The 26,364-nt window shown below is 45.1% G+C and overlaps 1 protein-coding gene across 5 annotated transcripts in view; it reads right to left on the reverse strand.

Moving 5' to 3' along the window:
- VAV2 (vav guanine nucleotide exchange factor 2) overlaps positions 1-26,364 on the reverse strand; it is a 291,963-nt gene that overhangs the window by 19,437 nt on the left and 246,162 nt on the right. For 3 of the 5 annotated variants that reach the window (XM_075060419.1, XM_075060420.1, XM_032767527.2), the window contains 8 exons: positions 26,109-26,209; positions 14,096-14,195; positions 11,343-11,438; positions 10,803-10,871; positions 5,643-5,729; positions 3,694-3,779; positions 1,687-1,819; positions 493-507 (listed from right to left, as the gene is read on the reverse strand). In XM_075060419.1, the coding sequence (XP_074916520.1) occupies positions 493-507; positions 1,687-1,819; positions 3,694-3,779; positions 5,643-5,729; positions 10,803-10,871; positions 11,343-11,438; positions 14,096-14,195; positions 26,109-26,209 (687 nt within the window). The remainder of the gene's footprint in view (positions 1-492; positions 508-1,686; positions 1,820-3,693; positions 3,780-5,642; positions 5,730-10,802; positions 10,872-11,342; positions 11,439-14,095; positions 14,196-26,108; positions 26,210-26,364) is intronic. The other 2 variants (XM_032767531.2, XM_032767528.2) reach the window with 1 other exon arrangement.

The raw sequence follows: 26,364 nt of genomic DNA on the forward strand, positions 1-26,364 counted from the left end.
ATGATCAGATCAAAATAAAGGATCAGGTTCTTTCCCCCTCACTGCTTTGTACTGAATGCTTAAGCAACAACATGGAGGCGGCGGGGGGGGGGCTAATTCAGGTCCATTTGTAATCTGTTTTACCGTGCTTTCTTTACTTGCCTTTGTGGTTACAATGAACCTCTCTGATGATAAAAGCAGGGGAGTGGTGCAAAGACCAGCACTGCATCTCTATTGTACCTTGCAACAAACGACTTAATAGTTGACTCTGGTGCACACCATCATCAACCAGAATTTCATGGCAGGAGATGGGAGAGAACCCAGATCCTGCGGCTTTAATGGCAGGGCTCAGGTCCCTGCCATTAAAGCTAAAGGAGACTCTCCATTCACCATCAGCCATATAAAGCCTATGACACACATCCAACCTGCCCTGCAGAAGGCAGTGGTGCATATACCCGCTAGCCAGTTCACTACAACGTTAAAGAAAATAAAGTGGATCTCGTGGTTGCTTACCATTTTTCCATGAGACTAGAAAGCATAAGAGAGCAAAGTGGAAACACAATTCATTAAAACACAAGGCTAGCAATCTCTCTTCAACATCACAGCAGCAAAGCCACCAATTATTTTCAAAATGGCACAACAGCTCCCTTGTTGCTACCCTGTACATTGTACCACACTAACGGGGTAGCCAAAGCTGCTAAGCTGTGGAGTCTATTGGGATGCAGATTTTCTTTTGTGTCATCGCCTCAGCCCAAAACCAGGCAAAGTATGTGTATTTCTGATAGAGAAACTTGGTTTAGAAGAGCGTACCCAATGTAAAAAGCCTGCCATGTCCATGCTAACCCTGAAAAATAGACATTTTCTACAGCTTCGAGGGTTGTCTGCTGAGGGACAGGTCCAAGAAGCTACAAAGATCCCACCAGACAAAGGCTTCCACACGACCTTTGGGTCGGCCATTTTTTAAAGAAACAGCACTCTTTTCCGGGATATTTGAACTCCAGTACTGATAACTCCCATGCAGCACTAGGAAGGAGTAACCGTTAGAGATGCCTTTTCCAGAACAGTTATTTGCTGGAGATTTCACTCCCATTAGCTTTTCTGAACAACAGACAATGATAAACCTGGCCACCCAGCCCACATTCCCTCTCCCAGTGACAACTCAGGAGCTCGTGCTTGAGAACGCAAGAGCCGCTGTGCTTGCCATGATCTGCAGTCTAGAATATTAGTTTAGTATGCTGTAAAATGCACCGAGGCATGGGGAGCGTGAAGCTTGGAGCCCAGAATGAGAGACACACAACTAACGCCCAGTCACCCAGATGAGTGAATTGGAATAAACACATGTATGTCCTGCCCATTCTTCCCCATCCTCCATTCTTTTTTTAGGTCATTTTTATCCTTTCCAATTTGTCTGTGAATTACTCTCTCTGGGAGTGGCTTCTCTAAAAGAACAGAGCAGCTTCCCCCATTCCAGTCAAGTCATTCGAACTTCTCAAGGGCTCTTTTGCAGGCCCCAGGTCAGGGGACCCAGCTCAGCCTCCCATTCCTAAGTGCCTTGCCCTGAAATCAAGGGTTGATTGTCCAGATTTTACAAGTGCTATTTCTGTTTTAGAAGTCTGATGGGAGAGGAGTTACCCTCGGACACTGACCTGCATGGGTACGGAAAGCTGCCCATGAGAGCTAAGCCAGCTCCTTGCTCTGTCCACCTACCTTCTTAATGTCCTTGTTGTTCATGGGATCATCGGTCATCTTATGGAAAAGCAGCTCGATAATTTCTTTCAACTCATAATTGTATCCTTTCCTTTTACAGACGATCACCACTTTATCGAACAAAAATAAATACCTGCCAGAAACCAAATCCTACATCTAATTATATATACACCTTTCACAGAAAGCTCAGCGGAGATTATTCCCCGGTCAGGACAGTGAAACATTGCTAGCTATATAATGATTTAACGTTGAAGGTGTTTGGCGTCAACGCAATTCTAAGTAACGACCAAATTAATGAGGATGAAACGTGTGGAAACATAGGACCAAATGTCCTGCTGGTATCACTCAACTGACTACAAGGGAGACAATCTGGCCCATAGATCGTCTTACTGGGCAAGGGATTAGGTGAAAAATAAAATTAACCTTCAGTTTGTTTGTTTGGAAAAACTTCAGAACAACAGTTCTTTTTACTAGAAAATGTTCTGACTTGTGATGATAGAGCTCTCAAAGAGAGTTTTAAAGGTGTTTCATATGCAGGCCACGGAGTGAGAAGACGTCAGTGTTGCTTCCTGAGGCTCTTCTAACTGTAAACCAGAGCCCCCAAGAGCTGTTGTATATTTCACTTGTAGGTAACCTCCAGGAAACATACAGAACTCTGTAATCATACAGGAAAAAGCTTCTCAGCTCTGTTTGAGACACCCTGAAATCAGCCACTGGAAAGGTTCACCTAGCACACACAATCCCCTCAAAAGGGACGCAGCTTTATTTGCCTCTGCAGAAAAAGTAAGAAGAGAGGGCTTTCCTCTGAGTGCCCTCTCTGTAGGGCTCAAAATCAGTGTAAGCTGCTTTAACCTAACTACACGTCCTACAATTCCACGGGTTGGCGGCGAATCCGAATGGGAACAGAAGAGTTTGCATTTGCAAAGCCCAAGAGAGCTTTAGCCCCCCTTACAATGAGATTTAAAGTAACAAAAAACAACCTAAGCATTTCACTGTGGATGAAACTTGTGGACTCTAGAATTGCCAGTTTTTTATGATTTAACATCAGACTTGAAAGCTTCTGCCTCTGGGCATTGTGGGATATACGACTGGGGCCGGAGGAGACACAGTGGAAGTGAACAGCCTCCAGGCTTTGGGAGAGTGCTAGTCAGCATCTGAACCTGGGCCTAGAGATCGATTTCACAGCTTACCTGTCACCTCCTTATAATGGGCCACAGCTGCTTTCAAACACACTAAACTGCTGGGAGGCAGAGAGCTGAAATCCATACTAAGATCTGACTTCTTATCTCTAGAAGATCGGGCCTCTTCAAACTAGATGGCCCGTGCACTACAAAACGTACGGTAGGAAAAATCTTGCATTGGCAGAAGGATGGACGGGATGATTATCCAGTCTTTTCTGTGTAATGCAACACTCCCAAGGTGGGTTGTCAGCAATGGGCATTGAACCTGGAGCCTCTGCACCTAAAAGCAGGAGCTTCTACTTTCCAAGCTTCTTTAGCTCAAAGACTGTAAGCGAATCATAAACCTCTGTGCTTCAGTCACTAGAAGGGGAAAGAAAGCGACGCCATCTACCTGCAGGTTCCGCACACACCCTGGTCAGGGAACTTCAGAAGCCTGCCCAGCTCAAATTCTTATACCAGCCACCAAGTGTAAGGTGATGCCCCTGGGTGGATCAATGTGAGCCAGGACTGAGCCCGTGACCTATGGATCTAAACCCATTATGATTTTAAGACAGATGTTAAGCTGTATCAGAGCCCCCGACTACGGTGACCAGCCAGCAAGTGTGAAAAATTGGAACAGGGTAATAGGCACCTATATAAGACAAAGCCCCAAATATTGGGACTGTCCCTATAAAATCAGGACATCTGGTCACACTACCCCAGGTGCATAGCAATAAGGAGCCCTGTGCTACATTTAGCATTTTGAATGGTGTTTCTTGTAACTTGGCTTTCTGGGAGAATGTTGTCTTTTTTCACTGTCCATTTCTTTGTTTCTTCATTCACTCACCTGTCCTGCTTGGTGTGGTTCACTATTGAACGGACTTTCAGTTCACCATCTATCTTTGGCCTCCCGAATTCTTCCAGTTTCCCTTGCTGCGGGTAGCAAAACATATGTTAGCAAAGAGAGGTCTTTATTTCTGAACCCAAAACGTCTCTGAATGTGGCACAAAAACGTAAAGAAACAAAGAAGACAGTTTCCAACGGCCAACAAAACCCCTCCTCCCCCACCATCACCCAAACCCAGCTCAGATTCCAAAATGGGCCCCTAGCAAAGGAAAAAACCACCACTCACCAAAACACATAACCAAAAAGTGAATCACCTCACTAGTAATGTTAGCTGGGATGGACTTGAATAGACAGAGGGAGAACATTCCAAAGACTCAGTAAACAGAGAAGGCGCACTCGCGTAAGATTATACTATGGGGTCTATCTTGAGTGGCAGAGATTCATACAAACAGTATCACCTAAGCCAGATGGAATATCAATAGGTGACAGTTACCATAGAAAACAACCCTAGAAGTGGTGTTAGAACCCTGAGGCTAGTGTTTGGGTTTGATGACAAGTCAAGTCAAGGATCTAGGTGCAAAGTTTAGTGGTCAAGTAATTTTTACAAGATTTCCACGCTGGGTGGCAGAAATCTCACGAGATCAGCTACTCTCAGGAGATTTTCTATTGAAACTGCACTGGAAACAGAAACTAGAGGTCTTCCAATTATGGCTCCCATCTGGAACCAAAACCAGAGATTCAGAGGGGGCAGATTCAGAGAGCAGAATCATGAATCTCTCTTGCCGCCCAAAGCCCTTGGAAATGCTACTCAATACAGCACTGTTATTGAGTGATATGAAACACTTCACCTACAGAGTGCTCTTTTTTTATTAAAATAAACTTGAAGCTTCACTGTTGATCAGAAAAATACATATTGTATACAGCTGTGCATATAGTCTATGGTTATTTCATTGCTGTGCTGTGTGGGTTGTGTATACATAATGAGAATAAATCCATAACATCCGCTACCGAGGAACGAAATTAAACACAGAGCAGAGTGTGTGTGGGATTGATTTGAAGCAAGAAATGACTGCTTTGCTAACATTTCATCTTCTGCATGTCACACCAGCTCTCAGACTGCAGCAGGGAAAAGCAGATGCTAAAAGTACCCATTCGCATTCCAATTTTTAAAGAGCACCACACATCTCATTTCTCATACAGATCATGGCTTATCATGACTGTTCCAATCAAAACCTATGAGCTGCAAAGGTCTACATCCCACTCTGGAGTTTTCCAAGAGAAACCTGAGAAACTAGGGATTCTGTCTGAAGTCTGTTAAAGAATCATCTATTAAAGTCGACAGCGTCCTCTGGACTCAGGATAAAACAGAGAGGTGTGCAGTGCTGAGTGTACTCAGCTCCCATTGACTTCAGCTGCACTTCAGCAGATCAGTCCCTCATGTGGTTTGAAAGACAGATGTCTGGTCCATATTTTTGGAGTTCTATGCTCAGAAATATATTACTGGTGCTGCTCTTTCCCTTGTATACCAGGCTATACTCTTGTTCATAAAAATGTTTATTCGTCTCCTCTCTACCCGCTTAACAGCGAAATAAATTTTTTTAAATTTTAAACAGCAGCCAGATGTGCAAGAATACATTTTTGGAAAAGGACGGTCCCCCAACATTAGCGACATGCTGAAATAAAGTATGGAAATCCTTTCAATGGAAAAAAATGACAGTCCCACATCAGGCTCAAATAGATTTATAATGTATGGGTTCCACTTTTTGGAATTTGAACAAAATTAATACACAGATTATAATAAGAGGTTGATCAAATACAAACTGGCCTTTTAAAGATAAGCACAGGTGATAATGAAATTTGTTAATACTTTTCTGGAGAGTCCAAGAACGTTAATAAAGATAAAATTAAAAGTTGGGGGCTAGGAGGAAAAGAGAAGATTCTCAAACTCACCAAGTTTTCTATAGATTTCTGAAATTCACATATTTTCTTTAAGGTCTCTTTGTCTCTCTTGACTTCATTTATGTACATGGCCAAGTCCTTAAGAGAAAAGCAAATGTTGATTCAGTATTTCTGTTTCCCTTCTAATCAAGAATCCTTAAAAAAAAAACCAAAAACACTCGACTTCAGGAGTCACTTCAGAAAGTGAAGATAGCAGCAGCTCTGTGGGAATCAAACCACCAGATAGCACATTGGCTGTGTCAGAGAAAATACAAATTGGGGAACTCAGAACTAGCGCAAACTATTTCTGCTGGATTTAAAACAAGAATCAGTTAATTAAAACCAAGTAAGCAAACCACCCAAGCATGTCTGGTATCACTGTCTATAATCTCTGCATCGGTACATTGCTCATACATCAAGAGTGCTCAGTACTCTGCCAGCTGTATCATTCAACCCTTCTGAGACTCCTTAAGCATCTTGGCCCAAACATTCTCCATCCCTTCCCATGTGCCCTTCTAGGATTTTCTTGTTAAATAACTAGATAGGCGCTGCAACTCTATCAATGAACAGAAGAGGACAATACTTTAAATTAGCATTAGAAAGTATGACTGACTTAGGCCTGGGCTACATAGTGGGAGGGTTCGAATTAAGATACGCAACTTCAGCTATGCTATTTGCGTAGCTGAAGTCAAAGTATCTTAGTTCGACTTACCTGGCCATCCTCATGGCAGCAAGTTGACTGCTGCGACTCCCCAGTTGACTCCACTTACTCCTCCTGCTGAGGTGGAGTACAGGCGTCGATTAGCAGATCGATTTATCGCGTCTCGTCTGGATGCGATAAATCGATCCCTGATACCGCGAACACTACCCACTGATCCGGCCGGTAGTATAGATATACCCTTAGAAAGTCTTAGAAAGCACAGTCCTGACTTTCCATTCAGGGGCTACCTGAGCTTACGTTCCAGTTCCATCCAGCATAACTCTTTGAGAAGAGTCAGAAAGCTCTTTATTTTCTTTCTACTCCATTCTCACTCAGTGCCTTTCACCTCAACACTCCCTTTTCTTTCAACTCCTTCTTCACTCCATTCATCATCAGCCTAGTGCAAAAGGCATGTGCCAGACATTCTTAACCACTGTACCTCTGCCCATCCTCTGTCTACATATTAACTAAACAGACAGTAAGCTACTCTGGACAAGGACCATGTCTATACTTACTCCTAAGCCTCTTGACAACTTTTTAGCCCTAAAAACATTTCAGTCTTCCCATGTACTTCGATGTGACTTTAAACACGTGCTTAAGCACTTTGCTGGATTGGGACTTATTTCAGCAACACCAATGGAGTTCTTATAAAGGTAAAGCATCTTGCAAAACAGATATGGGAGCCCTGAACGCACACAGCCTCTAATATCCCAACTGCAAGTGGTTCAGACATCTGTAAAATAATTCTTCCAATACAAGGAAAAACTTTAGTGGAACTATTCCTGTGCTGAAAACAGTCACAGTAACCAAGTGTGCCTTTGCATTACAGAGATCAGATTTCTCCTGGTTAGTGCATTCTCCGGCCAAATTCCCCAGTTACCTGAATTCTGACCCAGAGGGCAGAGAAAGACTTCTCTAACCCTTCCACCACACTAATTTCTTACTACATCTTGAACAGTATTTTTTAATATATTTATGGCCTGTCATCTAGATGCCTCTGTCTCTTTTCCCTCAACTATAATTCCTGTCAGCTTGGATTAAATCTGAACAACACAGAATTTTTCAAGACATCTCCCTGGGTGCAAACTTTCTACAGCTTTCCAACAAAAGAAGGATTAATCATTGATGATAAACGTAATCTTAAGTGACAATACTTATATAACATCACATAATACCTATTAAAATAGTCAGTGTTGGTAACAGTTAGGATAGGGAAAAAGGGGAAAGTGATCAGGTGAAGTAAGATTCCCCTGTATGTCAAAGTCACCTGAAGTCACTTCCCTTCTCATCTGCTTTTCCCTATGGAACAGGCCATCTTGCAAACATGGGAGAACCACAGCCTTGAGAGCTACAGTGAACCATCAGCTTGGCCAGATGTGCAAACTGGGCCCCTTCTCAATGTAACATGCATTAAAACAACCTTTGCATTGTACACAGTGATTTGTGTGCAAGACTGTGCACCTAGGCGATGGGATTTTGCATAGCCAAAGACTTACATGTGCAAATCTTGCACAAATGCCATTGCCTGGTGCAAATTCTACTGCTAGTTCATGCAAATGACCATGCATGGAAAATCACAAGTGAGGTTGAAGCGCCTGGGACAGTTCAGCTCTAGGCTTGGCTAACTAGATATCTGAGTTTCCCATCACTGGCGCACAGGAGGGCTAGAATCGTCCAGCTAATGAACAAGGCTGGACTCTAGATGAAATAAACCATTTGAAAACTAAGCCTAGATTTTCATACCAATTAAAGTAAAATTTTACTGCTTCCTGTGACCATGGCAAGTCCAACGCTGAGTCAAATCTATTCCCTTGTGATGGTGTGAAACAGAAGCAAACGATCCTGTCTGATGGCTACTGGCAGCTTTATAAAGAAAACACTGAACCTTTAGTACAGCCAGGATTTTTTATTATTAGCAATGCATCTTATTCAACAAAACCTGATCTCTTCAAAAAACACACAGCCACCAAAGGAATCAAATCGTGGAAAGACAGAATCCTGCAATGCGTGAAAATGTCTCTGTGACTCTCTCCTCCTTTTTTAAACTATCACCACATTTCACTAATCGCCCAGTGAACAGTGAATTTTTCAGGTGGGGAGTTCTGGATATCAGATGGAATAGCTCACACCAGTACCTGCAGTATGTTTACACTGCAAAAAAAAAAAAAAGAGACCCACTGTAGCAAGTCTCAGATCCAAGGTCAAATGACTTGGGCTCACGCGATGGGGCTAAAAATAGCAGTGTAGACATTCGGGTTCAGGCTGAAACCTGGACCCTGGAACTCAGCGAGGGGGATGCTCTCGGAGCCTGGACTCCAGCCTAAGTCAGAATGTCTACATTGCTGTAAACTTGCTGTAATGGGTCTTTTGTTTCTGCAGTGTAGACTTACTCTCAGACAGTGAAAAGTGGGGGAAGGGAAGGACATGCCGTGGCTCTTTCTTTCCAAATATTTTCAAAGAGCCTCCTTCTCAATTCCTCCCCCGCCATTTAAATCCTTGCTCACCATCCAGGTTTATATTATAAATCTCTGTCTATCCATGGACCTCAGTAGTCCCCGCCCCACAATCCCACTCATACATTGGTTGAAGTTTCCAATGCAGTGGGAGAAATCTCAGGGATAATAGTCAAAATGGGTCAAGCTCTATGGGTCTGACTCAGTGCCCACTGAAATCAATAGACAGATGCCCATCGACTTCAGATCAGGCCCTATATCGTAATAGGGACTGTTCCCCCTTATACATTTGTGTGTGAAACGTGGATTTCAGGCACTACAACCTCAGCACAACAAGGCATTTAACACATGCCTAACTTAAAGCACGTGAGCAGTCCCATCAACGTGGAGCTAGGCACCTCTAAGTTCCTCACTGAATCAGCCCTCCCTCTCCCCCCAGGCATTACTCTGGAAATTGCTGGGCATCCTTAATTCCCACTGACGGTGGCAGGTGTCAAGGTACATTGCATGCAACAGCCTTGGGCACAAGTGATGTAATTCTTGATCCTTGCAGTACAAAACCAAACAAACTTTCAATTCACAGTTGGTCTGGAAGGTAAGAAGCCACCCATGGCATGCAGGGAGTCATAGGCAGCACTTAGATCTTTCCCGTTGCAGAAAGAAGGGCTTCAGAAAACTACTTCGGTGGAACCCACAAGTTTAGCTTTGTAATGTAAGAGAATCAAGGTAGGTCAGTGCTTGTTAGCAGCAGTAGATTAGACTGCAATGTCCTTCAAACAACCTTCATGTTCCCATGACCTACATACCAGTGCTGGATGCACTGGCTACCAGGGATAATGACTAAAAAGGTCACTCAACTTATGTAAGTCCTAGGAAATACAGTGTCATTAAAAAAAAAGCTGATCCTCAGAGGCAGAAAACAAACAACGTGATCTCAGAACATAGAGGGCAGCTCAGTGGTAAATGTTCTACAGCGTCATGAAGACAATCTGGGTTTAATGGCTGGTCCTACAAGCTGATTCCGCTCTGAATGACATGACTGTAAAACCAGAGAAACCTGCAGAAAACTGTGAGGAAAATGAATTTGTTTTTTTGTGATTTTTTTCAGATTTGGGGGTTTCAAGGTTTTCACTGAAACTCCCAAAACTCTCAAAGACATAGATTTCCATTTTGTGGACAAACCATTTTCCATCAAAAAGACCCAAACAATTTAGAAAGAAAAATCCCAACCCACTCCACTCAGTGGTATTCAGATCTGGTTGATGATGCAGCCCCATCTATGCTCCACGCAGACACAGTACACAAACACACAGAGGGACAGATTTCCACAACACTGGTGTAGATTCGAAGTAACGCCACACACATCAGTGGAGTGACTCCAGATTTACACTGGTGAAAGCGAGAGTCGAATGTCGCAGGACATCAACATACAATGGTTATCAGTGCAAAATTGTCAACCAATACCAGCTTCCCACTGTGCTTTGGAGAAGAGATAATGGTGCCAACTATGCATTTGTTGTGAAATGACTTCTAATGGCAACTAGAGCGCATATGCATATCCTAAAGCAAAGCATCCTCTGCCCAAATGTGTTACACTTTTCCCTCTGAAGTTTTTGCTACATATAGTTGACCTTCCTTCCCCTCCCAATAGAAGTATTTCACCTGAGTAGTGACACACCTCTCTCCCTGCAGCTTTTGCAAAGAAAAGAAGCAGCATATTGACAGAATCTTAACACCTCTAAGCTGAGTGATCTGAACGGGCTATGTCTGAACTCTTTGCAAGCATCACTATCTTTGAAGAAATGAGTCTTTAGGTTTTAAGCTCTTTGGGACAGGAATGGTTTCTGTTATGTGTTTGTACCATGCCTAAAGCAACGGGCACTGACCTCTTGGTGCTGGTGTAACACAGATAAATAATAATAGCGTGACCCTGATTGATCTCCATCATTTCAGCCTAACATTCAAGGGCATGCTGCTTCTACCAGTTTCCTGCGGTGGACTGCGTCACTCATCTCCTACCTGCATGGCTTCCAAAGCTTCCTTGAGTTGCTGCTTTTCTGGCCGATCAGACGAATGGCTGAGAAGCTCCTGCAAAAAATATTCTGAGCGCGTTAGGAAAGTTTCACACACCATTGCCCACCTTCTGTAACAGCGCACAATATAACCAATTACTGCATGCCACTTTGAACATATAGCAACGAAGCTGTGGCAGTCAGTTGGCAGCCATAACCATAAGGAGACAAACCAGCAAAGCTCTTCGTGCTTGGTGGATCTGTTACACTGAGCTGACGGGAGGAATTTCACACACAATCAGATTCTATGAAAGATTATTTTATATTCATTAACTGCCTCTCAAGCCAACTAGTGCAGAATTACCCTTGGTCATTGTACTTTAAAAGATGGCACAAACATTATGTGTCTTTAAGCAGCTCTAGTAATTATTTCATTTAAAGATAAAAAATTCCTTGCTCTGCTGATTCCATTTGCTACAGGAAAAGCCCAGAGATGCTACAACAAGAATGGCCACCGCAAGGAAAATTTTGATTCAGAAACACTTACTTTTAACAGGAGATGATACTTCAAGACCCTTTGCATTGGTACCACCAACAGATCTTGCAATTTAAACTTCCCATCCTGAACCTTCAATGTGCATTCCTAACAATGAAATAAAATAAATGAAGAAAAAATTATTCTCAAGCTGCTTTAGTTTGCTTCTGTAAACTCTCAAAGCACAATGCATTATTAGCTCCTGATTTTTCCAGTAGGGGCACTGGGGTTTGGGCGGACGTCCCAGTTCCATCACACACACACAGTGCCACCTCTCACTTCCAGTCCTGCACAGCTAGCTGTGCTCCTTTGCATGGGGGAGACCTAGGTTTGAGATCCTTGCTTCCTCTCTCCAGGGAGGGGACAGAAGTGCTTGGAGCAAACTCCCCAGCCTTCTGGGGAGTAGGGGAGTGGCACCATGTTTCAGAATGTTCAAGTAGTGACCACTCCAGCTGATCCAGGGGCAGCATTGGTCGGTTTTGATGGGAATCCGATCCAGTCCACAGAGGGGAAGTAGTGACGGGGACATAGTGAGCGACTGCCCCAAATCCACTAGAGCGAGGGGCCACCTAGAAAGTGAGAAAGCATCTCCCTTATCCCAGACAATATTAAATTATAAGACTAGTGAATTGCGATGGGCCTGATACAATGTATATTAGGCTACAAGAGAGATAGGCTCTGCTAACAAGCGGAAATGTAATTAAATAAGGAGAAATGGATGAACAGCTAGAGGTCACAGCAGCAGCGCTGTGGGTATTGGGCATAATCTGGATTGTAATATTTTGATGTGAGAGCCAGGGGCTGGGGGTTATAAAAAGGGATTCAGTTCGTAACCACATTACTGCATTTGCACGGTGAATCACAGGCCGTTTGTGGACAGTAAAATAACATGCAGAGGCAGCCCAGCAATTTGAGATTAACATCGCGAATGAAGCAGGAATAATGGCTGGAAACAACTAGCAGCTCAAGCAACCTGTCCTTTCTGGCTCCTCTACCTAGGGTGACCAGACAGCAAATGTGAAAACTCAGGACAGGGGGTGGGGGGTAATAGGAGCCTATACATGAAAAAAGACCCAAAAATCGGGACATCTGGTCACTCTACCTCCACCTCACAGGGTATTGCGAGGATAAATACACTAAAGATTATGCGGGGCTCAGCTACCACCATAGTGGGGGCCAGAGACGTGTCTAGACTAGATAGAGAGATCATCCCCAGCCTGGTAGCCCATGCGATTCAGATTCCTATTTATGTAAAGAGAAGACGGGTCTGGTGGTCTCGCTGTCCTAGCCCCAAGGAGCTATCTGGGCAGACAACATAGGAGACAGAACAATTCAGTCCCCAACGCCGAGTCAGTGTAAGTAGGCCCATGTCCCCATTGACTTCTATAGGTTGTAACAGCTTGTGCTAGAACTGAACGTGGTCCAAAAATCTCTGCTCAAGGGAAGCACAAAACTGGAGCATCAGAGGGAGGAAGGGCTGGGCTGACCCAGAGCATGAGCTGCCAGAACTGCACATGGAAACTGCCCGCAATGCACCTGGCTCCAGCTGCACAAACATCTGCCAGAAATTCAGCACCAGTGACATAGGGGCCTGATTCAAAGCCCACCGGAGTCAATGGAAAGACTCCTCCTGGCTTTGGATCAGGCGCAAAACGCCCCAAGGACAGAGGCTGGGAGTGATTTCATCTTTCTGGGTGGAGCCATCAGAGATGACTTTCTCCGCCTTGGGGGGCAGAAACAAGGCTGAGAGTTATTCATACATGCAGCCCTAGGACGCTTCTGAAACGTAAGGAGGTTGCAGATAGGCTTTATTGAGGGGGGAAATGGTAGGTGGGAATGACAGGATATGTGGGAAATCTGCTGTGCTGAGTTAGTCCAATCCACTGTGAAAGCCGTTTCACTGAGGAGGTGGGCTGAATGATCCAGGGACCAGTCCTATAAGGTGCTGAACTTCCAGCGACATGAACAGTGATCTTCTGTGGGGTTCACTGCAGGAAAGACTCAGTGAAATCTTGTGCCAGGTAGGAGGTCAGAGAGAATGATCCTTCTGGCCTGAAAATCCATGAATCTCTAACTAGGCGCTGAGGGTGCTCAGCACCTTGCAGAGGGATGATGAATCGGATCTTTCCCATCATCTATGGCTCTCATTTATCATGACACAACTGGCAGGCTGGAGGAGGCTTTGGGGGCCTTCTTGCTACAAAGCCAGAGTATTTAAAAGGGGAGGGGCGGGAAATGAAACACATTCATGAAACCGTCTAAACATGGTAGCTTTAAGCCTTGCGCCATGGAGGCTACACAGGTGTCAGAGGCCGATTCTGCCCCCCCGTTCCATACAGTGGCTTTTAAAAAGCTACAAGGGGCTAGCGGGAACTTCTCTAGCACTGGCCCTGCATGGGGTGGAAGTGGGAGGCAGAAGGACGATAGTACAAGGTATTGTGGAGATTCTGGGCTGCTCAGTAGCCCAAGTAAAGAATGCCCGGGCTGCTCTAATTTATGCCAGGCGGCAGACTGCCAGACCCACAATCTGAGTGGCTGACGCTATCTTTGCCAGCCAACCCCCTTGTGCTGACCCAGAATCAGCCCCCACAATTCTTCCTTCCCTCTTTCATCAAAGCTATTGGGAAATTTGCCTTAATCATTCAATCCCAGCAGCCGTGTCTAAACCCGACAACGAAGTAAATCCAGGAAGGGAGGCAGAACACAAAAGAAATTTTGGATTGAACGCCCCGGCCATCATCCCAGTCCCCCCCATATCCACTTACCTCAACTTTTTGCCTAACGTCCTCTTTGTTTGCAATGAGACCATTCAGGGTATTTTGGGCGCATTCCATATGGCTACAGTACTCGCCATAAATCAACAGCCTGGAGAGGATTTAATCAGAAACATTTGCCGGCAGTTATTACTCATTATAAAAAAAAAAAAATGGGAAAGTGCAAAGCAAACAGCTACTCCCCCGATATAACTGCTCAGTGAAGTATTAACACTCTTTTACGGCACCGCCTTTTTAACATCGAAACACTGAAGTTGTCAGAGAAGTGTGTTTGAGCCTGTGTGGGAAATTCTGTCACCAAAATTAGGCTGGTGGGGAGCAGGGTGACCAGACAGCAAGTGTGAAAAATCGGGATGGGGGTTGGGGGGTAATAGGATCCTAGATAAGAAAGGGGGGGGGAGAAGCCTCTATATAAGAAAAAGCCCAATATTGGGATTGTCCCTATAAAATCGGGACATCTGGTCACCCTAGTGGGGCGTAGAAGGGACATTTCAATTAATCTGTCCTCCCCCAGGGGTCCCCAATGCGGTGCCTGGGGGCGCCATGGCACCCACAGGGGCATCTAAGTGCGCCCGCGTACTGGCCGGTGGACGAGCATCCGCCAAAATGCCACTGACAAGCTGTGTCATCCAGAGGCGTCACCGCTGAAATGCCGCTGATTTTCAGTGGTATTTTGGCGGCAACACCTCTGGATGATGCTACTTGTCCGCGGCATTTTGGTGGCGACACCTATTGATGTTGCTGCCTGTCGGGGGAATTTCAGAGGATGCTTGTCTGCTGCCACAGAGGACCAGACGAAAAAGGTTGGGGACCACTGCATTACACAAAGTAACGCAGCTCATCCCTCAACCGCCAGGTCCCAGAGCCCTGGCATAATTCCAACATTGGCCTGTAACCTTCCTAAGTCCAAGTTTGTTTGAGTGAGAGCAGATGTTAAGCTGTAATTATATGGTGCAGTGCTAATACCCCACCCACTCTGGAGGAGGAAGGACCCTTTCCTTTTCCCTCTTTCCACTGACTGAGAAGCTCCAAAACAACCCAGTAGAGGGAGTCTGTCTATCCGCTCTGCTGCTACTTTTCAAACAGCGTATTCTGAGAGCTGCGCCTTCCCTTCTCTTTTCAGACACCAGTTTCTTTTCTGGTAACTTTTTGAACAGAGATGGGTCTGGCTCAAAACTCTGAATCGAAACACATCAGGACTTTGGAAAAGTCTGGATCTGAATCCAGATCCCGACTTCCTACCGAGTTCTTATCTCTATAGGGAGACCAGACAACAAGTATAAAAAATTGGGATGGGGGTGGGGGTAATAGGAGCCTATAGAAGAAAAAGCCCCCCAAAACAGGACTGTTCCTATAAAATCGGGACATCTGGTCACCCTAACAGGGAGTTGTACTGAAGTCCCAGAGCTCAATACCCTTATTTCATAGACTCATAGAATATCAGGGTTGAAGGGCCTCGGGAGGTCATCTAGTCCAACCCCCTGCTCAAAGCAGGACCAATTCCCAACTAAATCCTCCCAGCCAGGGCTTTGTCAAGCCTGACCTTAAAAATCTCGAAGGAAGGAGTTCCACCACCTCCCAAGGTAACCCATTCCAGTGCCTCACCACCATCCTAGTGTAATTTTTTTCCCTAATATTCAACCTAAACCTTCCCCACTGCAACTTGAGACCATTGCTTCTTGTTCTGTCATCTGGCACCACTGAGAATAGCCTAGATCCATCCTCGAGTATTGTTAAATTATTATTTGTAGTATTATTTAAAGTATTATTTGCAGTAGCACTTGGGAGCCCCTGTCATGGACCAGGACCCCACTGGGCTAGGCGCTGTACAAAACACAGAACAAAAAGTTAGCCCCTGTTTTCAAGAGCTTGCAATCTGGATATAATACCACAATCTTGTGGCTCAAGGCTATTTGCAGGACAGATATATTTTAAAAGAATCTGTTTCAGGAAGGAGCATTTAAAAAAAAACAAAACAACAACTCGCCTCCAGGAAGAATCTCCTTCATAGCATGTTACAAAATGGCTCCATCAATGGTAAGCAAACATCCCACCCCACACACCATATCTCGTACCCAATGATTGCAATATAAATCGCACTGCCCACATACTAAAAGGAGCTGTGGGGATGTATTAGCAATTATGTAGTTAATGCACCTTAACTCCAGCAGCCCAGGTGCACCAGTTACACTGTCTATTGCGTTGCCTCCCCCAAACCACCCATCTAGAGATCAACAAGCCTGACAAGCTGGGCATCCCAATAGTCAAAGCCGTGGATGCTGTCCAAGGCGCGGGAATGAATGGATGGGCGACCTCTATTTAAAGTTCACCCAGGGTCCTACAGCTTCTCCCTCCCCAAACACTACTTCCCCTCTGATTCCTTTCCATTAACTCGCTTCCCCCTTGATCCTAGGTAGCTTGATGTTTAAGCAATAACCCTTAGAAAGCCTATCGGGAAAGATACTGGAGATTCACTGGTCATCTTGGTACCTTTCCTCCTTGCTGTATGTTGCATGCAGTTTATTCAAACTGGACATTGTTAGGGGAGGTTAGTGTGTTGAACTCTGAATCAGACTGGCTCTGGAGGCTCAGTAAATACAAAGGTAAATGGTGCATGCACACCACAAATCCTACACATACACCACTGAATGCAGAGGCTGCTAGACAGTGAGCCTTCATGCAGTGAAGTGTTTTCTTCAGGTGACAACATAGGCAGCAATCCTCTTCCCATGTCTTAATAGACTTTCCCCCTCCCTAATCACTTCTGCTCAGTTTACACCAGGTTAGCGCTGCAATTTGCAAAAGCAGATCATGCGCGGCATTAAAGCTACAAAACAACCTAGATCTCAGGAGGCTTAAAGGTAAAACAAAAATCTTTCAATTGAGAAATGTACTTAATTTCTCCAGCGTGGCTCACCGCACATCCTGCCAATGCCATAAAACTACATAACTGGCTTCCAGCCACACTGTGACAATGGCCAGGCTGCTGGTGTGCTAATATCCCTGCCTATCAAACTGACCTGTGTTGTCTCTGTTTCTGTCTGGCTCTCCGTCTGCTGTCTCAGTTTAAACTTGGATTGGAAGCTGTTTGGGGCAGGGACATCTTATTTTGTTCTATGTTTGCGCAGTGCCTATTGCGGTGGGATTGTGGCCTGTGACTAGGCTCTTAGTATGATAATATACCGAAACCATAACATTTTCCAAACCACAAGTGTTCACATTTGATGAAACAACCTACACCATATCCAGGCCCCTCTTTAACTTAAGGACCCCCAGGCATTTACCATTATTACTTAAGTCTCCCAGCATTCCTGTGACGTAGGCAAATATGATCCGTGTTTTACAAACAGAAGCAGAGTGACTTGCCCAAGGTCACGGAGCAAGTCAGTTGTAGGACCAGGTAACAGAAGCTATGACTCCTATATTTCAGTCCAGACTACGTGATGTTCCTTCTCTTCTAGCAAAATGCTCAGAAGGGACTCAGTAATTATTATTGTTTGCATTACTGTAGAAAACTAGAGACCTCGCCTGAGATCGGGACCACGTTGTACGAGGTGCTGTACAGACTCAGGTAAGAGACAGTCCCTGCCACGGAGAGCTTATTGTCTAAACAGACAAGACAGACAAAAGGTGACAAAACAGAGTACTAATATCATTTTCCAAAGGAGGAGCTGAGGCATAGAAAAATAAGGCCCTGATCCTGCAAAGACCCATACACATGTCAAATCTGCGGTACGAGAGCAGTCTCATCAAACAACCCTTTGCAGGTGCAGGGTCTAAGACACTTGCCAAGGTCAGGCTGCTTTATATCAACGGCTTGTGTACTTTTCTGGGCAGGCGGGGTCGAGAACAGAGTTGGGATATTTGCATCCTTCAGCTCGACACCAGTACTATGGGGCTGGAAACTGATGCAATGATATACCCATCCAGGGTCAGATGCAGAGAGACAGGTCTTGCTGTGGATTATTTTTTTTTTTAAACCCTAAATCTCATTAATCCTGTATGTCTCCCGTCCCCCTCACACACTTTTTCTAGCCATTCAGTGTATTGCACCTGGTAAAACAGGACACGTGCAACCACATACTGTAACTCTTCCATTATTTCAGAGACCTGTCACATGCCAGGGAAGAGCCTGGCCTAGCGTCACTGTGTAAATCTGTGATTCTCAAACCCAGCCGAATAATTGAATGGAGAGATTTATAGAACACTCAATACCCTGTGAAGCTGCAGCCAATACAGATTATTCCTCTGGCTTTTTCCCTTAATGATATCTCAACATGTGCAGTAACATGCAGCCGGTTTAAAAGGAGCTCCAAGAATATACATTTAAATCTCCATTTAGCATATGAGATTTACAAAGTGTTTCATTTTTAAAAAATCCACAATGTACTGGAGTGATGCATTGCTCTGCTGGGGACCCTTGGAGGGGAGTGGAAAAGCAGGAGTGGAAAAGCACTGATACCTCAGACAGAAAGGATGGTCTCGTGGGTAAGGCTAGGATTCCACAAAGCTAGGTTAATTTCCTGGCTCCGTCTGTGGATACATCTGTACTGCAAAGGCAAACCCTCAGAGTCAAGTCTCAGAGCGCGGGTCAACTGACTCTGGCTTGCAGGGCTCAGGCCACAGGGCTAAAAATAGCAGTGTTGGACACTCCCACTCGGGACAGAACCTGGCTCTGAGACCCAGTGAGGGTGGATGGTCTTGAAGTCCCGGCTCCAGCCTGAGCAGGAATGTCTACATTATTTTTAGCCCTGCGAGCTAGAGGCAATTGACCGAAGTTCTGAGACTCGGCACTGCTACACTTTTCTTTTCAGTGCAGACACAGCCACAGACTCCCTCTGTGACACTGGACTAGTCACATTAGCTCTCTTGGCCTCAGTTGCTCAGCTGTTCAATGAGGAAAATATGACTCTCTTGACTAGGAGTTCTTTGCGGCAGAGACTGTCCCGCACTGTGTCTGCGCCTTGCCCAGCACAATGGGGCCCTGATCTCTAGGTGACTGTGCGATACAAATAACAACAATATGTTAAAATAGCTCTTCAGACACCAAGACCAAAGAGAAAGTCCAGTCTCTCCTCGTCTCCTGAGAAACTGCCGTATGAAAACATAACTTTGGCAACACTAAACCAATGACACCAGACCTGTCGCGAGTCCGTTTGGAGACCCTCTTGGTGAGCAGCTGCAAGTGTTCTTCCCAGTAGACTCCGCCCACCATAGCAGCCCTACTGGCCATTAAATCAGCAACACAGCTCAATTCGTACATAATGCAGCACCTTGAAATGCTTCTCTAACTCTCTGGTGACGCGCACAATAAGCTCTTTCTGGGATCAGCGGCATTAAAATGTTACATTTACCCACTCAGTGGCTGCAGGCAGCACTGGCATTCCAAGTGGGGAGGACAGCTAGTCAGCGGCAAAGCGGAAAGACAAGCAGCACCGGGGGGCAGGGGGTCCCTCACCTACATGGCACATTGCACTGCCCTTAGACACATGAACAAACACACAATTAGGAGGCAGCACTTTTGGTTTCTCGTGCTGAACCCAGCCTCCTCTCCTCCGTCCATCAGAGCTCTTGCTCTCACACCGATGAGCAGCTATGCATATTGTCCAGTGTCCACAGCTCCATGAGCTCCCTACTTCTGAGTCAGTGCAGGAAGAAGATACCTTTCCAGTAGTTTATGGGAGAGCAGAGCAGTATTTAAATCTGCTGCTCACAAGATTTCTCACTGCCAAACTTTATGTTTCAACTGTCCCCCTCTGATTCTAACCCAACAGGTGGTTATATCTTGGTCCATGTTTTTGGCTCATCTACCATGGTATTTCTATAGGGCCATATCATCTAAACCCCAGTACAGGTCCAGCTAGCATTGCCCTATTGTTCTGGCCATCCAGCAATACAAATGAACCACAGTATCAAATAACACTTTGCCCGTCGCACGCAAAGACCTCAGGGCACTTTGCACACAGTGATGAAGGCAGTCTCACATCCCCCTGGGGGAGGTTATGTCAGTGTTCAGAGCTGGGTGAAATCTTTTGACAGCATCCTCATCCCTGCACCAATGATTGTGTTAACAATTCCCTCCACAAAATAGCCCCTGGATACACAAAACAATCCCTGGCCCTGCTCAAGTCAATGGCCAAACTCCCCTGGGTTTCAACAGGGTCAGGACTTCGCCCACTATGCAGTCTTTAAAATGCCAGCTCACTCGATTTAAAAGCACATTTCAGTAGCCCGTACAAGTAGCTTTAATACATCGATAGCAGAGTGAGCCCATAGCGAACGTTCAAGCATTATGCAGAGGGCACATGGATTAGCTGTGAACCCACTTACAAGGGAAATACTAGATTTTCTTTTCTGGAACGGGGTGGTCACATAGTTCTTGCTGTCCTGGGTGGGGAGAGGGTGCAGTGAAGCGTTTGCTGGGATTTAGGAGCCTTGAGGTGCACCACTGTGTGCAGAAACAACAAAGTTCTTATGGATCCTCTTTTTCTCACAAAACACACATTGAAAACTTCGAGTGCACTTCTCCCCTTGTCTTAACAGAACTTGCACTAGCAGAGAGGTTCCCACAGGCCATTCTGAGAAATGTAGTTCTCACAGCTTTAGAGAGGTAGGATAGAGTGATGGTGATGTTATTGGAGTGGGCCTCAAGAGGGGGGTTCAGTTCCTTTGTCTGCCACAGACTCCCTGTGTGACTCTGGGCAAGTCACTTAATTTCTCTGTGCCTCAGTTTCCCCCATTGTGAAATGAAGTCAATACTTCCTTTCTCCCATCCTCTATCTATTTAGGATGCAAGCTCTTGGTATATTCTCTCTTGCTATATTTATGTTTGGCATCTAGCACAATGGGGCTTTTTAAATTCTACCCTAATACAAATAATAAAATAATGTATTAAGCAAGAATGCCTGGCAACAAACTTACAACAACAGTATATGCTAAAGCCATAAGTGTGGAACAGGAGATGAGTTACTCAAGTGGGCAATGCCTCCGCATGGAAATCAAAATCCCAGGGCTAGTGAGAAGTGGCATGAAGAATGCCACACTTCCATAGATCAATATGGCTTGAAAGAGGGAACATCCACTAAAATGTACAGTGCTGGCATCTCCTGTGAATGAAGGTGGGGAGTCACTGTAAAGGAGGAGGGGAGACAATGGAAGATGAACCCACCCAGAATAAGAGCCAGGGCAGATAAGTAGCTTATGCAATTCAATGTACATAAATCTTATGAGGCTTAGGATAAAAGCAAAGGAAGGGAATACGCTTTCAGATGTCACCCGCTAGAGATCCTCAAAAGGAGAAGGATTTTAAGATTATACTGGAGGGAAAAACCGTATCTGAGCCCTCTGGCAGAGTGAAGAAACCAAACCCCAAACCAGCTGTTCTGCTTTGAACATTATTAACTGTAGCCTTTAATAAGGGACAAGCAAGGCCAGATTCAGAATATTCTGTGCAGTGCTAGTCACTGTATTGAAAGGAACTGATAGCTGATCAACAGCAAACTGCAGCCAGAATGACACAGGGGCTTGAGGGTTTGGGGTATTCAGAAAGGCTGGGCGGGGTGGGAGTATGTTGCCCGACATGTTTCAATGGTTGATCTAACAACTGGCTGGGGAGGGATTGGGGGGAAGAGATTTAACTTTGTTTGTCTCTATTCTCTCACTGGCACCTCCAGCCAGGACTGTCCTTGTGACACAAGTCCACACTCAATGTTCAGATTCCAGAGCATGCTCCCTAGTGCACAGCCAGTTCACCATGTTGAAACAGCTGTCTTTGGTAATCAGCGTGAATTTGTTTTCCTGTGAGTGTGCCCCGTTAGAAAAGGATGTTGATGATAGACCTTCCTCATAGCAGTGAGCCAAAACAGGGGGACTTGGACTCCTTCGCTAAAGAAAACAGTTAACAGGCAAAAGGGAGAGGAACTCTTTTCTTAGCTCCGTATCAGGAATTGACAGTTTGCTTTGGGCCTTGTTTGCACTTTCAGTTTTTCACGTGGCAAGGTGCCGAGGAACTGTGCATCTTCAGTAGACACGAGTGGCCCTGAAGTTTCACTCTATGGCTTGTGGTTTCCTTCCTCCCTCCCTGCCAAATGCCCCAGGCACATTGCAAATCTGAGCCCAAGGCACTGTCCTCTGGCGTGGTCAGGAAGACTTAAATCTTCAAAAGCTGCAAAAGAGCAATCACCTCACCAAACCGTAAAGCACTTACTGACTTTCTGCAACAAAATCTGCTCTCTTCCAAAGGAAACCCTCCTCCCCCGCAGCTTGCAGGCGTAGTTAAGAAGCACTGTGCTTGACCCATTTTTATTCTCTCTCAAGGCTTGTGACAAATATAAAAAAAAAGTGTCAGCAATTGGCATTTCGCAGCTTGGAGCTTCTCGTGGCGTATGCCAGAGAAGGAGCTTCACACAGTTTAATTACCCTTTTGAAGCCGGACGGTTGACTTGTTTGTTGGAATAACCCGGCATGAAGAGTAATTTTAAGAGTTAGCTAGCACAGCCTTTTGGGGGGAAAGAGGGGTTGAGAGAGGATTAAATACAAGCATTTTACTTCCAGCTTCTGTAACAAATTGATGCTAGAAAGAAATAGCCTCCTGTCTTTAACCTATTGACTTTGATTGCCTTAGCAGAGGCGTTTCTAAACTCCTCTGGGGACAGCAATAGCTTTAAAGCAACCCACTTGTCTCCCGACCCCAAGGCATGGAAGAGCTCTGCAGCTGGCTCAAGCTATTCTTTGGGAGCAAAGAGGGAACAGACGGACTGAAACAGCAGTTTGGGGGAAACTGGCTTTAAAAAACTGAGCCGCCAGGCTGCGCTGAATGGGAGGGACAGCTCTGTGCTGAAGGCGTTTCTCTGGCTGTTCATGCACCAGACAGAGGTAATGCTTGGCAGATGGCACCAGAAGGAGGTTTGACATTGGATATGTCTACACAGCAAATGAAGGTGTGATGGGTAGGCAAACAACAGCAACCGCTAATCCAGTTTGCACAGGTAACAATAGTAATCTAGATGCAGAGGCACAGGCTAGCTACCCAAGTACAAGATAGCTGAGGAGCCTGGCTCCTAGCCCGCATGTACTCCATGCCACCACATGTACACCACTATTCTTACCCAAGCTAGCTACTGTCCAACCATCACGCAGTCTGACAGGAGCAAACCTTCCCCACCAACAGGCAACATCTGAACTGGGGATATACCCAGAGTAAGGCCTGGTTAGTTTAGACACAGATGCTGTATAAATTAAGCCTCTCCTTTCTCATATGGCCTATCTGCAATTTAGCAATAGTAATTAAAAAAATGCCCCTGCAAAACCACTCTGAACGACAGATCTGAAGAACGTTTTGGTATTTGAGGTCTCTGGAGCGTGTGAGGATTTGCAGCTGTCAGTCGAGATCTGGCTGCTCACAGTTGGAGGTCTGATTAATTCAGTTGTGTATCTGGAAGGTTTTCAACCTCTTCAAAAATATGTTATTTGTAAACTCCTTTCGAAAATGGATTGCCAAGTTCACACGCACACAGACGCTGCAGCCACCTATCTATCTCCCCTCTGCCAAGCTCTAACTCCTCAATTAACAGCAGCAAACATTTATTTACAGGGTCCCTCGCACCCACAGGCTCCTCACAGAAGTGTCAATAAAATACACACACAACAAAAGCAGCACAGTCCAGGAGTTTTCAGACAGAAATTGCAAAACCCTCTGAGCAACCCATTCCCGGTATACTATGGAGAGGGATTCAGTTGAGTCAAGGCAAGCTTATGGATTGATGGACATGGTACCACTGCTTCTAGAAGTTCTGGCAGTACCATCCTTGACTAACTTCTCAGAACATGGAAGCCTGGGGTATGCTACTTGTCTGCAGATAAATCCGGTATTTCTGAGACACCCCACTATGCTATGTTTCCTGGAAGGTGAGCTCTCTCTTGGAGGTCTGTTTTCTGAGAGTTTCCTGAATCAGTGCCTGTTGTGACCTTCATGGAGGAGAAGAGAACAGATTTGGTTGTGAGGAATAAAGAGGGGATTCTTTATTGAAGCTGCTGGACACAGACAGACCTTGTGGTTCTCAAGGGTTCTTCAGCTCCCAGACTAATCCAACCTGTGCTGCCTTGCGTCACCATACAGGGTGTTCCTAAATCCTGGTCTGGACTATACAGTCCAGAAAAGACTGCTCCCAACATGACAGCATCGGAATGTTTAAGGACAAGCAAAGCCAGGAATTAGGAGATCAAAATGATATTTTTTTAAAAAATTGTTTTGCATTCTTTTCCCAAACAACTATTCTCTTTTAATCCAAAAACATTTACTTTCTAAAAGCAGCATCATGAATGATGGACTATCTGACCTTGTGGTTTGTTATTAATGCAGATGGTATTTCTGGAGTTATTGACTTCTGAGAGGCATTTTCACGTCTAGACACTGGTTGAATCACACAGCAGTAACACCCTGGCATTATTCCACAATAAATCAGGTCTTACATTATTATTAAGAATTTTATTAAGACTTCCATTAACCTTATCTGTATGTTCCTGGATACTCCTGTTTGCAGCTGCCAAAACTTAGACTCCTCTGTGTAACTTAATCTAGGCTTTAAATCTATTAATCCTCCCATAGGTGAGGGATGTCAGCAGCGCCAGATGGAGGAGAGAACAGTTGCTTTGATCTACCAGACCGAGGTGCCCTCTGTAGACAAAGGAAATGATTCTGCAAGGATGAAGCATGCCCTTAACTCTGACTGACCCTTTGCGTCCCGCAGGATACCCTAGTTAAACACTCACAAAGGTGAGGCGTTATTCTGCCTCTGTGAAATTACAGGCTCTCATCTTTATTCTCCTGTGGGTTTTACAGACAAAAGCATTAGCTGCATGACGTTCAGCCCCTGGGACATCCAAACCAGACCATGGCACAATGGGGTCTGGGAAAGGTTTAGATCACCCTGCCTTTGAATGCAGATGTCCGCATGGGCTTCTCCTCCTCTTGGTCCTACAACACACGTGGGTTTGGCAAATATGAGGAAAGCTTCAGTCATGCAATATGGCCAGGATCATTGTGTATGGGAAGAAAACAGTTATAGGACAATCTACATAACGACATGTTGTCCTTGAGGCTACCATTCCTGATGCCATCATATCCTTTGCAGCAGGTGCTAATTGCAGTCTAGGACAATAGGGCAGAACGACGTTACCCTCATAACGATCAAACTACCTGGGTGCAGGTGGTCACTAACCTATCACTCACTGTGTGGCACATGTGTTTTGGAAGGACACCAAAAGGAGCAGAACAAGAACTGGTTTGGAACAGGAGCTCCTATGCTGATAGGACATTGGCACGGCATCAGGACCTTACACGTTAACAGAGAGTGGTGCTTTCTTACCTCATCTACAGTAAATACAACACTGGGACTCCTGAATATCTGATGTTACTGGGGGATTTGTTTATGCTTCTGAAGAATCCTGAGGATGCTGCCAAGGACTGGGGGAGCTGTTTAAACTTTCTGGTGTGTGCAGGTGAGCTTTTCACACACTGGGCCACCCCTTCAGCTTGTGTACATTGAGTGAGCTCCTTTTAACATCAATAGAGCTGTACTCATTCACTCCCAATAGGGATTTAGCCAAGGTGTTGTGAAATAGCAGCAATGGCTTATTTAGGGACAGATTCCCCTCTTTCTTCACGTTTCCTACCCTGTTCATATCTCCACGTCCCTCCCCATCATTCCACCATTTATCAGACATGTTCCCCCAACCGCTGGCCAGAAATCCTGATGGGCAGCAGGTACATTCTTTCAGTCATTTCCCAGTGCAGGCAGGAAAGGTAAACTACGCAAAACAGGGGTAAGTAGAAGTGGGAGGGGTTAGCAGAGGACAGGGCTTCCTGGTCCATCAAGATCGGTGTTTTTCTTTTCAATATTTTTCACTCTCAGATCATGCCCTGTAATGAGCAACGCTCAATTAGTACTTAGCTTGTCACAGTTAGAGCTCCCGGTATGTTGGCTTTGTCTTTCGTTCTTTTTACCTTTCTTTGAATTCTAGAAAAACTTTCGCCAAGCTGCTTCCTCCAGACATCATACAGACATCGATGGCCCTCAGGAAATTGAAGTGCACTTTAATTAGGTCCTAAAACAACAAAAAAATCAATGTGTTAAAAATCCTGAAACTCAATCTATGCGCATGCATGTAAAGTGTTTAGTTAATGCACATGCATTACTTTAAGTAACCTTGCAGTCATTTTTTGGATACGTCTAAACAGACTGCTGCAGCTGCTGTTCTCC

The sequence above is a fragment of the Chelonoidis abingdonii genome, chromosome 24 (genome assembly GCF_003597395.2).
Source record: "Chelonoidis abingdonii isolate Lonesome George chromosome 24, CheloAbing_2.0, whole genome shotgun sequence".
Lineage (NCBI taxonomy): Eukaryota > Metazoa > Chordata > Testudines > Testudinidae > Chelonoidis > Chelonoidis abingdonii.